The 14635-nt window shown below is 39.2% G+C and overlaps 1 protein-coding gene across 1 annotated transcript; it reads left to right on the plus strand.

The window, feature by feature from the left end:
• The first annotated feature begins 2134 nt into the window (after nt 1-2134).
• Nucleotides 2135-10771, plus strand: trim105 (tripartite motif containing 105). Its single transcript, XM_047354610.1, has 7 exons — nt 2135-2268; nt 2687-3002; nt 3720-3815; nt 5923-6141; nt 7914-7927; nt 8064-8179; nt 9706-10771. The coding sequence occupies exons 2-7, from the start codon at nt 2712-2714 to the stop codon at nt 10263-10265; spliced, it is 1296 nt and encodes a 431-aa protein (XP_047210566.1). The 5' UTR covers nt 2135-2268; nt 2687-2711; the 3' UTR covers nt 10266-10771.
• The last annotated feature ends 3864 nt before the right edge of the window (nt 10772-14635 follow it).

The following is a 14635-nucleotide window of genomic DNA, read 5'->3' on the forward strand; positions in this document are numbered from 1 at the left end:
CCCATGTTTCTTAAAGCTGAAAGACAGATTTATAATTCTCTTTCTGCTCTGCTGAAGCTTATTGTTTCCCATTTTTGCGGTTGGTGTTTTTTTTACGAAGGTTACACTTGACAGCTAAGCACTTTCTAACCCAGACAGATGAACGTCTTTAAGTCACAGGTGATTGGACATATTGATTCAGAGGGATGGATAGTCTGGGAAGTTTGCAAATTGGATTCCTGAGGTAAATGTTTGTGTGGGAAGTCCCAGTTATGCTCAAGACTCGTTTCAAGAAGTAAAACTGATCTCTTGTCGATTTTGTCCCCTCTCCTGTCTCTGTCCAATTGAATTCAGTGCCCATATCCTTGTAGAGGTGCCTGTGGATTTATGGGGAAGCCCCAGGTCATCTCACTCTCAGTGAATTTATAGGTCAGAGGGAGAGGGAGAGAAGTTAAATTATACAATTAGTGGATATAAGAAACATTTTTAATTAAATGTGCTTTACAGACTATTGAGTCCACTTTTAAAATCATGTGCACATTGGAATGTGGGGTTCTGGGTGCACCTTTGAGAAGACTGCAAGATCACTCCAACCAAGGATTTTCTAAGCTTGAACAAAGGTATGAATTGTAAAAAACCTGTGTTCCAATCTGTAGATTTTCCAAGATAAACAGCACACTACAGTATTGCTTATGAACAATCCAAATGACTTGCAATGTTCGCATCAAGCTTACAGGTATGGGGTTGTCAATTTTATGTAAGACTTGGAGTTGGAGAAAAAATATTCTGCAATAATAAATTGCTGGAGGAGATATTTAAATTAAACATTCAAGGAATGAAAGGGTTTCATCATTTTCCCAAGAGATTTCATTCTTGTTAACATGTACCACATTTTGTTTGGTGAGTTTCATTTTTTCTAAGATTGTCTACCACATGGTAAAACACAGCAGTAGGAATATAGTGGTTTGGGTATTGGTTTTTCATTTGGCCAGGCAAAGAGAAGCAATGACTGTGTCAAGAGATAAATAAATAAATAAAAGCCTAAATTATCCATCCATTATCCATGGAGGGTTGCAGGGGCAGGAGTTGGGCAGCTGTGCTTATCTCTGGCAGTCAAGTCCAAATTATCCTCATCAAATCTGCGTTTACATTAAAGCTTTATTCAATAAATTTCTTATAGTAAAATTGCCTGATCATGTAACAAGCAGGGACAAGAAATTGTGCTAAACACTGGAATCAAACAATTCTAAGTGTGCTTTGGAGATCATTTAAACTTCCTTCACATCCTTCTTGTGCAAAAATAAACAAGGATCTTTGTCCAGGCTTGTTTGTCATAGTGCCATTTGCTTTAAACGTTTTGATATTGTTTGTAGATACAGGCAGGTTTTGGCAAGAACTTTTTCCTTGTAGACATTTTCTAACTTGCATGTAGAGGGCATGTTCTCATGGCATTTTTGAAGAATAGCTAGTATGGTTTGTCATATGTGTAGCCTAGTAAAACAGAAAGCCATAGGTTCCAGATTAATAATCCTAGATAACCTTTAGTTTCAAGAATATACACTAAAACTACTTTAGCTACATTTATTTTATCGGACTTAGGTTTGATTTTGTGATTTGCTAAAACAAAAAGAAAACAAAAAAAATATTATATCTTACAGTGAGCTTAAAAACAATCAAAAGGTAGCTTTTTGCCTAATCTGTTAAACCACTGCAAAAGAACATGCAATTATTTTAACCATTCTACCCGTCCTGTTATAATCTCAATTATAATAATCATATATGGAGAAAAAAAAATTATTCTTTTAAAAAAACAAAAACCCTTTATAAGCAAACTATTTAGGCAATATTTAACCGTTTACCTTTTGTCACATTAGTTTGCATCTGAATAAAACCCTCACAGTCAAGGCAACTTGGAACATCTCTCAACTTTCGATCTGGCCATGTTTTGGCTTCCATGATGAAAACCCTGGATAGGAAGTGAAAATACAATAGCTGTAAACATACACTGTGTGTTTGATTTTACCTCCAAGTATTAAATGTGGAGGGAAAGAATAAGAAAACAATGTAAAGTTAAAATATTGCTGCGTCGCTCACACTCTAAACCCCATATTTTCAGGGGTTCAAATGAACCAATCAAACGTCGACTCACGCCGTGCGCATGCTCAGTTATGACTCCTGTGGTTCATAAACAGAAACACCAGCAGGAAGAAACGGCAAAGAATCAAAGAGCAAAGAGGGGACTTTGAAGTTTTCGGACACACATTTCCATTAACAGCAGTAAAAGCAGCAGTAAGTTGATTAAAGTGTTTAATACGTGCTTATATCGTTGTTAGCTAGAAGGTTTTTGGTCAGTTGAGCTGTTAACGGCGGCTGTGTGGTTCTAAATGCTAACAGTCTGCAGGCGAACTAAACCCGTCTGAACTCAAGAGTTTTTACAGCATGAATCATGTGATCTGTCGTATGATATTCCGTCCTAATCATCCAGAGTAGACTTTCCACTTTAATTGTGGTTTAATCCATCAAAATTAAGGGACTTTTGATCATATATAACCAATTTATCATCAGTGCATGACATCATATGTATCTGTTTAATGTAATGGCTTTAGTGTGCCCTCACAGCTGTTGGCTATTTCTGCTGACCGAACAAAAGCCAGATCACCATCCCGAGTTTCTCCTTTCTTCTAATCTTTTGCTTTCACTTCCTCAGTTTTGAGACGAAGGAAGCCCTCAACATGGCTGCTGCTCCTGGTGCTCCTCCTCCCTCCACTAAAGGCAGCCTGAGGGAGGACCTGACCTGCGCCATATGCTGCGACCTGTTCCGGGAGCCTGTCATGCTCTCCTGCATGCACCACTTTTGCAAGGCGTGCATCTCAAGGTACTGGAGGGGAACACAGGGTCCTGTAACCTGCCCACAGTGTCGCAAAGAGTTCAGGTCCAAGCAGTTTCAGACTAACTACCTGGTGGCAGCGATGGTGGAGAAGGTTCGGTCCTCAACTTCAGACACCCACATCAGAAATCTGGAGGTGACTTCATTGCTCTTACTTTCTCCTCCCCTGTGTGTTTTAACATGAGTCACCTGAGTCACATTCATTTTAGATATAGTTATTGCTGTGTGTTGTATCTTATACAAATAATATACTGTTCCAAAGTAAACCAATCAATTACTATCAGCATTTTCAAGATGAGTTGTAAACGTTTAGTACAACTGTACTCCCATGTTTCAGTCCACATCCGTGTTTTATTGACATGTTGTACCTGACTTTTTTAAGCCAAAGTCTACTTTCCACTCATTTTTTATATTTATTGGGATTTGTGATACGTATACACAAAGTCATGCATAATTGGAAAGGTATGCATGATTTTTCTTTTTCAAATATCTTTTTTTTTTTTTTTTACAATTCGAGACTGGACATGTTTGCTGCGTATTTGTATGCAGCCTGGTTAAGTCAGTTTTTTTTCCATGGAGCTGCTAAGAACATGGCTCTCTCTTGCAAATCCACAGCTTAGTAGTAGTTTGTACCACCATTGCACTGGTTAAACTAAAACAGATTCATATGGGTTCATGTAAAATAAAAATGTGTTCAACAGCAGCACAAAATACAACCTTAGAAGAATTTAATAGACAGTAGTTGGTGCTCAGGTTGCTCTGTCTTTCTGGTCCTACTACGTTGCACAGTTTTACATGATATAAATGAGCTCCCTGAACGCCACACTGACATTATTTGCATATCGCTCTGCAGAAAAGGCTGAGCGAGAGCTTGGTGAGCTATAACTCAAGGAAGGAGGATCTCATCTGCAGTATTCGCAAAGATAAAGACAAGATGGATATAATAAAGGTAGGCTCGTCCTAACATATACATCACCTAACATTTCATTCTGCATCTTTATTGGTGTTTTCAGCTGCATTCATAATGTCTCATCACGTTTTTCAGGTATCTTAACACAATTCTGTTTCTCAGGCCCTGTTTACATGTCAACAATCTATGAAAAACTTGATTGTTTTTCCATCTCTGTTAAAACAGCTACATGACGACAGTGTATTTTCCCTGCCATGCCACTAGTGGGCGGTATGTTCTTTGGAACTCAACACCATGCGCACAAACTTTCCTGCTCAAAAACGGGGTTTAACATGATGACTTTGTTGGAGAACAGTCGTTCTATTCAAAATAGTCAGCAGCACAAACAGTACTCGGCAATTCACCATCATTATCTTCTTCTGTGGTTTTTAAACTGGTCGTCATCCATGCTGTTTGCATTGATTTCAATTCATTTTTATCTGTGTACGCGACGACGGAAACCGGGATGCTTTTGCAGACATCCTGTAGCTGTTGGACACGCTTCTTTAAATCGGATCCTTTCTAACCTACATTAACTGAACTTCTCTTCATCTGAGTTTGTTAGAGTCCAACAGTTAGATTTATGCTTTAGAACCATGATGCTTTCTTATACACTTTAATCCTTGAGTATTTCTACAAATTTGATTGTATTTTAATGGAAAACGTGTCATAGACCAGCATAACATTGTACATAACTGTGGAACGAAACAGATACATGGTTTTCTTAAAAGTAAGATGTGCATTTGTATTTAGCTCACTTTAATCTGATACCCCTAAATAAAATTCAGTGCAGCAAATTGCCTTCCAAAGTCAGCTAATTAGTAATTATAATCCCCTTTAAGGCTGCACAGTATATTGTCATTGCAATAACAGTGGGTGCAGTATTCATATAGGAAAGGACTGTTTGGTGTGCAATAATTGCTGGGTAATAAATGTTAAGTGTTATGAGCTTTCATTTTCCATGCTATTGTAATATTTAGCCATTCAGACAGATTCACATGGCAGCAGATGTTCACAACAGACACAAATGCCCAAAATGCTGAAGGTCACAGATTAATGGAAACACAGATTAGAGAGGAAAGAAGAAAATATGCATATATCGCAACTAATATCGTCATCACAATATTTAACATTATTGCTTCATCGATCGACTTGGGTGTAATTTAATCTCAGCACGGGTCAAACCGTCATGGAAAAAATATAGAAAGATATTTCACCGTTGTAAAACCTACCCAAACATGGTCGTTCCTCCTAACATGCATGCTGGTCGAGGACAGCATTAATCAGAGCACCAGCTTAGAGGCCAATGGTAACTCTGGAGGAGCTGCATAGATCCACAACAAAGGTGGAAGAGATTTTCAACAGGACGACTATCAGTCATGCACTCTACAAATCTAGCTTTCTTAAAGAGTCGCAGGAAAAGAACCTTCTAAGACTAAATGTAAAATGTGTGGCAGAGAGCACTGGGCATCACCCGGACCACGCTGTCCCCACTGTGACACACAATGCAATGGGTATTCTGTTCAGCAGCAACAGGGAAGCTAATTATAAGTATAGTATAGTACAAGCCTCTGAACGTGCTCGAGGCTGTAAAGGACTTGAAACTGGGGCAGAAGATCACATTCTAGCAGACCCTTGACATGCAGCAAGAGCTACAATGAAATTATTTTGATCAAGGTGTTTGTATGTGTTTGAATGGCTCATTCAAAGTCCCGGACCTAAAAATTAATGTTCACTGAAGCTCTCCAACCAATCTGACTGACCTTGACTTATTTTGCAAAGATGAATGGGCAAAACATTTCATTCTAGTACAAAAGTGGTAGAGATATTCCCCAAAAGACTTGAAGAAGGAGCAGTGGAAGGTGGTTCTTCTGCATTTGCGTGGTTCTACAAAGTGTTAACCTAGTGGAGTTCAGGTCAACACTTTTCAGATTTTTCCTTGTAAAACATTTTTAAACCCATGGATCTCTTTCCTTCAACTTCCCAATCATGCTCTGCTTTGTGTTGGTCTATCAAATGAAATCTGAATGAAATACATTAAAGACACTGCATTGTGACTGATCAATATAAAGGCTCCTGAGATGCCAATCTTTTCTCACTTCTCCAGAAGGTTGGAGCAGATCTGCAGGTGCATGTCAGGGGTGAGTTCAGAGCTCTGCATCAGATCCTGCAGGAGGAGGAGGCCTGTATGCTGGATCAGCTGAGAAGAGAGGAGGAGGAGGATCTGGAGAAGGTCCAGCACCACTTGGAGGCCACCGAGCTGGCTATACGGGAACTAGAAAACAACATAAAACTGTTACAGCAGTCGAACATCGCACTGACCGAGGTGGAGGTTTCTCAAAGTTTTTCCTTGTGCCTAACTATGATTTTAAATATACAGGTCCTTCTCAAAATATTAGCATATTGTGATAAAGTTCATTATTTTCCATAATGTCATGATGAAAATTTAACATTCATATATTTTAGATTCATTGCACACTAACTGAAATATTTCAGGTCTTTTATTGTCTTAATACGGATGATTGTGGCATACAGCTCATGAAAACCCAAAATTTATATCTCACAAAATTAGCATATCATTAAAAGGGTCTCTAAACGAGCTATGAACCTAATCATCTGAATCAACGAGTTAACTCTAAACACCTGCAAAAGATTCCTGAGGCCTTTAAAACTCCCAGCCTGGTTCATCACTCAAAACCCCAATCATGGATAAGACTGCCAACCTGACTGCTGTCCAGAAGGCCACTATTGACACCCTCAAGCAAGAGGGTAAGACACAGAAAGAAAGTTTTGAACGAATAGGCTGTTCCCAGAGTGCTGTATCAAGGCACCTCAGTGGGAAGTCTGTGGGAAGGAAAAAGTGTGGCAGAAAACGCTGCACAACGAGAAGAGGTGACCGGACCCTGAGGAAGATTGTGGAGAAGGGCCGATTCCAGACCTTGGGGGACCTGCGGAACCAGTGGACTGAGTCTGGAGTAGAAACATCCAGAGCCACCGTGCACAGGCGCGTGCAGGAAATGGGCTACAGGTGCCGCATTCCCCAGGTCAAGCCACTTTTGAACCAGAAACAGCGGCAGAAGCGCCTGACCTGGGCTACAGAGAAGCAGCACTGGACTGTTGCTCAGTGGTCCAAAGTACTTTTTTCAGATGAAAGCAAATTCTGCATGTCATTCGGAAATCAAGGTGCCAGAGTCTGGAGGAAGACTGGGGAGAAGGAAATGCCAAAATGCCAGAAGTCCAATGTCAAGTACCCACAGTCAGTGATGGTCTGGGGTGCCGTGTCAGCTGCTGGTGTTGGTCCACTGTGATTTATCAAGGGCAGGGTCAATGCAGCTAGCTATCAGGAGATTTTGGAGCACTTCATGCTTCCATCTGCTGAAAAGCTTTATGGAGATGAAGATTTCATTTTTCAGCACGACCTGGCACCTGCTCACAGTGCCAAAACCACTGGTAAATGGTTTACTGACCATGGTATCACTGTGCTCAATTGGCCTGCCAACTCTCCTGACCTGAACCCCATAGAGAATCTGTGGGATATTGTGAAGAGAACGTTGAGAGACTCAAGACCCAACACTCTGGATGAGCTAAAGGCCGCTATCGAAGCATCCTGGGCCTCCATAAGACCTCAGCAGTGCCACAGGCTGATTGTCCTCCATGCCACGCCGCATTGAAGCAGTCATTTCTGCAAAAGGATTCCTGACCAAGTATTGAGTGCATAACTGTACATGATTATTTGAAGGTTGACGTTTTTTGTATTAAAAACACTTTTCTTTTATTGGTCGGATGAAATATGCTAATTTTGTGAGATAGGAATTTTGGGTTTTCATGAGCTGTATGCCACAATCATCCGTATTAAGACAATAAAAGACCTAAAATATTTCAGTTAGTGTGCAATGAATCTAAAATATATAAATGTTAAATTTTCATCATGACATTATGGAAAATAATTAACTTTATCACAATATGCTAATATTTTGAGAAGGACCTGTATAACATAAACTTTGAGTATAAACTGGAGTTACATCTTATTTATAACTTTTCTGCCAGTATGTTTTATATGCAGTTAATGTGATTTTTCTTTGGTTTCCTTCCTGACAGTTCCCACAGTTAAGGTAAGCATTTATTGCTGCAGAGTGACACAGTAATTGTTTCAGGCCTTTTAACACCAGTCATGTACATGTTTGACTTTGACATCGAATCAATGTTATTTGATCTTAGATAGCCTTATATAATGTGTTTAATCCACAGGCCCTGTGCAGAGGTGAATACTGCGCCGGATTTTGATATCAGTGCCTTCAGCAGCAAATACATGGCTCCATTACAGTACATCACATGGAGAAGGATGTTCAAGGCCCTAAAGCCAGGTAGCTTCCCATCTGATGAGCACAATTAAAGACAGACTGCTGCCGCTTCGTTGGGAGTAATTTTTCAGAAATGACTGGAGGATTACAGTGCCTTCCAGAAGTATTCATACCATGTGATCATTTTCACATTTTGCCACATTATGACCATAATTTTGTTGTAGGAGGAAAGCGATAGATGGGTTTTCAATATTTTTAAAAACAAAAAATCTGAAAAGTGTGGTGTCCATATGTCTTCAAATCAGTTTACCCTGATATGCCAAAATAAAAATCCAGTTCAACCAATTGCATTTAAGACATCTAATTAGTAAATGGAGTCCAGATGTGTGTAAATTAATTTCAATTTAAATCCATATGTTCTGTGTTGGCCTTGAAGGTTTCTTGGAGAACATTAGAGAACATACACAGCATCATAAAGACCAAGAAACCCAGAAGACACTATCTCAGGCTTTTCACATCTCATCTTCAGTCCGTTGTCTGAAAGTGGACAGGATATGGTTGCAAATGTACAAGACATGGCTGTCCAATTAAAGAAGAGTATGAATAAAAAAAAAACACCAAACAACAAATGTTAACTCTGGAGGAGCTGCAGAGATCCACAACTCAGGTGGGAGAATTAGTTGATGGAACAAGTACTAGGTGTGCATTCCACAAATTTAACCTTAATGGAAGACTGTCAAGAAGAAAGCTGTTGTTGGAAGAAAGAAATAAGTTCTTTTTGCAGATGGCCGTAACCCATGAAGGGGAAACAAACACGTGGAAGAATGCGTATTGGTCGGATGAGACCAAAACTGAGCTTTTTTTGACGTAGCAAAAGTTACTTGTACCAGATAACTAACAGTGCACATTATCCTGAAAATACCAACCCGTGGTGGTGGCAGCATCATGCTGTGGGAATATCTTCACAGAGAATAGGAAAGCTGGTTAAAGTCGATGGGAAAATGGATGGTGCTCAGTACAGGGCGATTGTGGAAGAAAACCTATTAAAAGCTGCAAAAGTGTGATAGTTCCCACCTTCTAGTAGGACAATGACCCTAAACATTCAGCAAGAGCTACAATGTATAGATCAAAACATAGAAGTCCAGGCCCTAACCCAACTGAAACTCTTTGGCAAAACTTAAATTGATCACCTGCGCTCTCAGTCCAACCTTACTGGCCCAAACATTTCAGTTTCTAGCTCAACAAAGCTGGTAGAGAGAGGCCCAAAAGACTTTCAGCCTTAACAGCCGTAGATTGTGGTTCCGCAGAGTATTGACTAAAGGGGGCTGAAAATTAACACATCACACTTTTAAGTGTTTATCTCTTTAAAAAAATGAAAACCATGCATTATTTTCGTTGCTTTTCACAATTATGTGTGTTGTTTTGGTCTATCACATAAAATTGCCCTGAAAAATACATTAATATTGTAGCTGTAATGTGAAAAACTGAAAATCATGAAGAAGTGTGAATACTTTTGCAAGTCAGCATGTTTATTTTTAGGAGGAAAACAATATTACTGCTATTACCCAACAAACCTTTTCATCCCATAGGTCCTGCTGCCCTAACGTTTGACGTCGACACGGCACATCCTAGCATTCACGTCTCCCGGGACAAAACCGTGGCAGTCGAATGTGATGTCATGACCCAGCACACGAGCAACAGCAAGCGTTTCCTCCAGTGTGTCAACATCCTGGCTGCCCAGGGCTTCCAGTCAGGGCGACACTACTGGGAAGTCGAAGTGGGCTCCAGCCCCAAATGGGACCTGGGCGTGGCCTCTGAGACCGTAAACAGGAACGCTCGGATCAAGCTGAGCCCAGAGAACGGCTACTGGACTTTGCGACTGCGGAATGGCGGCGAGTACTGGGCCGGAACACAGCCGTGGACCAGGGTGCATCTCAGGTCATCCCCACAGAGGATTGGGGTGTACCTGGACTGCGACGAGAGGAAGGTGGCCTTCTACGATGCTGATGATATGAGCCTGCTCTACTTGTTCAGCAAGAGCCCGAGGGGCAAAGTGTTCCCCTTCTTCAGCCCCTGCATCAGTGAAAATAGACAGAAACCTCATATCGTGAAGCTCGTCCATTACCCTTCTGTGGCTCTGGCTAACTGAAGCCAGTCAGTACTGCGACCAAAGACTTATCATTCAGTATTCAAAAGACACCACTGCCATAACGTGCATTATTACATTGTAGGAGAAGTTTAATTTTAGCTTTTCTCAAATTTTCTTTGTGGTAATCATGTTATTGACATTATATGGAAATAAATACAGTTTTTTTTTTCATTAAAATCAGGATGATTGTCTTGGAGTGATTTGGAGGGAGAAGTTTCTGGTCACTTTTGTTTTTAATCAGTATTGAATGAACTGTGGAATTTATTCTGAGATGTTATATTTGATTAAATGGTCCCTCGTGTTTTATGCACGAGTTTGAAATAGGTCTGTTCTGCTTGTAAGCTTTTCAATTTGACAACTGATCTCCTGTAAACATTCATTTGTGGTCATTGTATGTTCGTAGTTTCAAACTCCTATGCATGCATTGTGTTTCATACATAGATGTATCATCCATTTCCCAGTTACTGTAAAGCTGCTGAAGCAGATAATAAACCAAGTCAACATTTCTTTTTAAGCTCTGATTCTTTTCAGCAGCTGCGACTTTGCACACATTTATCACCTCTGAAAGTTTAAAGTCGTCACTACTTGAACCTATCAAGAATGTTCTAAGGCATCATCAAAGGAGGCTGTACAATTGTGTAGTCTGCAGTTGATGGCACTCCAAAACCATTTCAAATGCGAGACAGTGAAGTGCTTGTTGACTGTGCTGCACCTGGACTGGAATTTCTGAACGTATGAGCCATCTCTGACACTGGAGCAACGAGAACAGGCGGGCTTTCGGTTATCTTCACAAACACACAAGAGCACCGATGTCCTGTTTCCTGCTGTCAGGTGAAAGGTCAGGCAAACAGAGTGACAGTGGGGTTGTCTCTGAGGTTTTTTTTTTTTTTGACAGCCCTCAAGGGCACGAGAGGCAGGATGCTGCTGCCTGCTCTTCTGATTGGAGGAGTGGCACAATGGACCACACCAAACGGGGTTTTGTGCTTTTCCTGTAAAATGTTTTGCAAATTGGCAAAAGCAGAGTGAAAAGTTGAAGTTTTATTCCGCACACATAAGCTGCTGATGAACAAAAGTAGCACCTTAACGACAATGTTGTCTAGAGAATCTGAGTGATAACTAATAAAATATGAAAAAGTAAATTTCATATTTTAGTTTTAGTCGCTTACTAAAAATGAAACTATCACCTCACACTTGAGCTTTTAGAAGGTTAAAGCCAAACTACAATCGAGACCTTAAGGACCCTTGTGACAAACAACCATATTAAGTTTTAAGATATACTATCATTTTTAGAGTTTGTCCATGCAGAGCAACTGCTTGGCTTTACTTCCCTTTATCGTCTTCTAACATGTCACTAATTGCATTGTTCTTATTTATAACCAGATTTGCATCTTAATTCACATCTTATTTTAAAACTTAATTAAGCGAAGTTTGTAATTTCACAACCTAATTTGTACTTACTTCAGCTGCACAGACTACTTCATCAGAACAAAATGTCAGATGTAGTCACGAAAAGCTCTGTGGTTTCATGTAATCATGCAGCAGCAGAGTATAACCAGGTTCTATATTGTGTTTTCCTCAAAAAAATATATCTACAGTGATGTAAAAATGAATAAATATGGGGTTGTTTTTCAAAGAAAAGGAAACTTCTAAAAATATCTAACTGTAAAGCGTTGTGGTAAAATCCTGGGATTGATTTGCTACTTCTTGCACTGCAGAGGCTGCAGTCAGGAATTAAAATAATAGAAACCATCTGATCAAATGTAAAGACAAACTGAGGGAATCTTTTAACACCCCAATACAGATCCACTTAAAAAATATGAATATTACTGAAAAATGTATTTATTGAATTAACTTTATTCACTAAGTGAAACACATTATGTAGATTAATTACGCACACTGATATTTTTAAGTTTTTCTTTCTTTTAATTATGAAAATGTTCCTCATACAGCTAATAAAACGCAACATATTCGATTAGAATATAACATCAAATCAATTCTGATTTTAATACAGAAATTCAGGCTTAATAAAAAGTATGTTTAATACCTGCTTAAAAGTATTTTTTTTCATAAAGTACTTTTAATCAAACTAACGAGCCTCATTGGATTGCATATTCCAGCTTACTGAATATGACTGTAGTCCTCAACACAATGGCAAATCCTAAACGGGGTCTTGGAATGATCTGTTGTTTAAGTTCTCAGATTTTGCTATTTGCATCAATGATGGGAACCATTCCTAAAAGTTTGGTATCAACGATTTACAAGTTAAACAGTGAGATTGTTGCAAGAAAAACTGGTATGCAAAGCTAAAAGGCCAAGACAAGCAAAACACGTGAGTTGTTTAAGTGAATCCCAAGTACAGTGGTGCATATTGAGAACACTTGATTCAACTAAAATCAGTGACAAAAGTTTGACAGCATTATCCTTAAACCGTTTTCCTTTAATGCAGAGTTTCCACAAAGCATTTTAAAGTAATTGTTAAAGCTATATCAATAACAGAATTATCTGCTGTTGATACAGCTTTAGAAGTCATCTAATTAATAAATTAATACTCATAAACCATGTAAAAAAGTATCAGTTTGTTGTGGAAAAAAATATACAGAAAGGCTCAAGTATATGCATGCACCCCCGCTAATATTTAAGTAAATGTCCCTTACCCCGTTGTGACCCAACCACATCAATACGCTTCTTAGATAATTCTGGCTTGAGATTTGACCCCTCTTCTTGGAAGAACTGGAAGAGCTTAATAAAATCAGTTGACCTCCTGGTGTGTACCAAGTTTTAATCACGATTTATACATTTTCAGCGCGATTGAGGTCAGAACTTTAGAAAGTCCATTCAGGAAGCATCATGTTGTCCTGCCTTATTTACTCCAAAACCAATACTGATGTGTGTTTGAGATCATTGTCCCGTTTGGAACATCCAGATGTCTCCAAGTTTCAACCACCTTCCTATTGAACTGAGGTATAGGTGAATAATTTGAAGGTAGTCCTCCTTCTTTGTTATTCCATCCACTTGATGCAATACATCAGTACCACCTCAGCATGATGCTCCCACCACCATGTTTGACAGTTGGTGCTGTGTTGTTTAGTTTAAAATTCTCACTTTGACTCCCCCGAACATACTAAGTGTTACAGCACCTTACAGATATTAGGAAAACCTGTCTATCTGGGGAAAACAGTTGCATTTACTTAATTTCATCTTCTAAATGTGTCTCCAACCAGGATAAAAGACTTGAACAAAAAAAGACAAACACACACTGTCAGATTAACACTTCATAAATTAATCTGATCAAAATCAGATTACAAGAAAAATTTGAAGGCAATTCAGCTGTACTAACCAGTTCAGCCAATCATTTTCAAGAACTCAGCAACATGTGCTAAGAAGTCTCAGAAACGCCCAATGTTTCCTCACAAAATCTGAAAGTATTGGTGATGATCAACATTTAGAAATGGATTTTGCAAACTTGCCTAAAATATGTTTGGTGTCCACAAGGCGTTTCAGAAGAAAGAAGACTGCACTTTGTTAATATACAGACAAAGACCAAATTATGTGTACAGTAACACCAGACCCAAAATAACAAAAAACTCTTAAATATACTCTATGCATGGTGGCAGGATTTTTATAGTTTGAGGTCAAGTTGCTGCCTCTTGTAATACAACATAGGACGCAGGTAATAATTATTGGAAGAGTTAAAATATTATATTTGCATGGTACAGGAGGAGATAATTAAAAAGTTTAGGATCAACTTATCAAGCCAAGGTTATGTTTTTTAATCCTGTCAATAGTGGAGATTTAAAAAATTCAATGAGTTGCAGAAAAATTCTGCCGTAATTCTGCTATATTTAAAATATTTCAAACTCTGAAAAATGTATTTCAGATGCTGCAAAGTTCTTAAAATGTTTGAAACTTAAGCAGAAGGAAATCAATGTACAGTATGCTGTCGATATATACTGTACTCAATCTACAAAGAACATTGGTTTTATGGCTACGGATTATGCGAATACCTATGATCCAGCAGGCTGCCTGGGCTACTGAATGACAAACATGAGCTACTGTATGGCTGATGAGAAATTTTGGCGGACACTTTCAAAACAAAACAAAACATTCGCTGAGCGCCGTCTACCACTTCAAAGTGGTTCAGCGAACTGGAGTTTAGCCCAAAGGCCCATGGATGTGAACTTCACTGAGCTAGAGACAGCTTTACTTGCTCCACATCCTTCCTATGAGAGTTGCTATGCGGAGCTGTGGTCTGTTTCCTGACCTGAGGATGGGCCGGATGGAGTGCTGGCACTTCAAGGACGGGTCCTTGAGTTCTTGGATGTCTCTCCGGAGCCAGCGGGATTATTTAATTGCAACCTTTTCATCTGACA

This window comes from Girardinichthys multiradiatus, chromosome 23 (assembly GCF_021462225.1).
Source record: "Girardinichthys multiradiatus isolate DD_20200921_A chromosome 23, DD_fGirMul_XY1, whole genome shotgun sequence".
Classification (NCBI taxonomy): Eukaryota; Metazoa; Chordata; class Actinopteri; order Cyprinodontiformes; family Goodeidae; genus Girardinichthys; species Girardinichthys multiradiatus.

What these genes read in the sequence shown, in the direction of transcription:
- trim105 (XM_047354610.1), top strand. Translation starts at nt 2,712, where the DNA reads ATGGCTGCTGCTCCTGGTGCTCCTCCTCCCTCCACTAAAGGCAGCCTG. An exon ending in CCCACATCAGAAATCTGGAG is followed by an intron (nt 3,003 to 3,719) that starts GTGACTTCATTG and finishes ATCGCTCTGCAG; the next exon opens with AAAAGGCTGAGCGAGAGCTT. An exon ending in ACAAGATGGATATAATAAAG is followed by an intron (nt 3,816 to 5,922) that starts GTAGGCTCGTCC and finishes TCACTTCTCCAG; the next exon opens with AAGGTTGGAGCAGATCTGCA.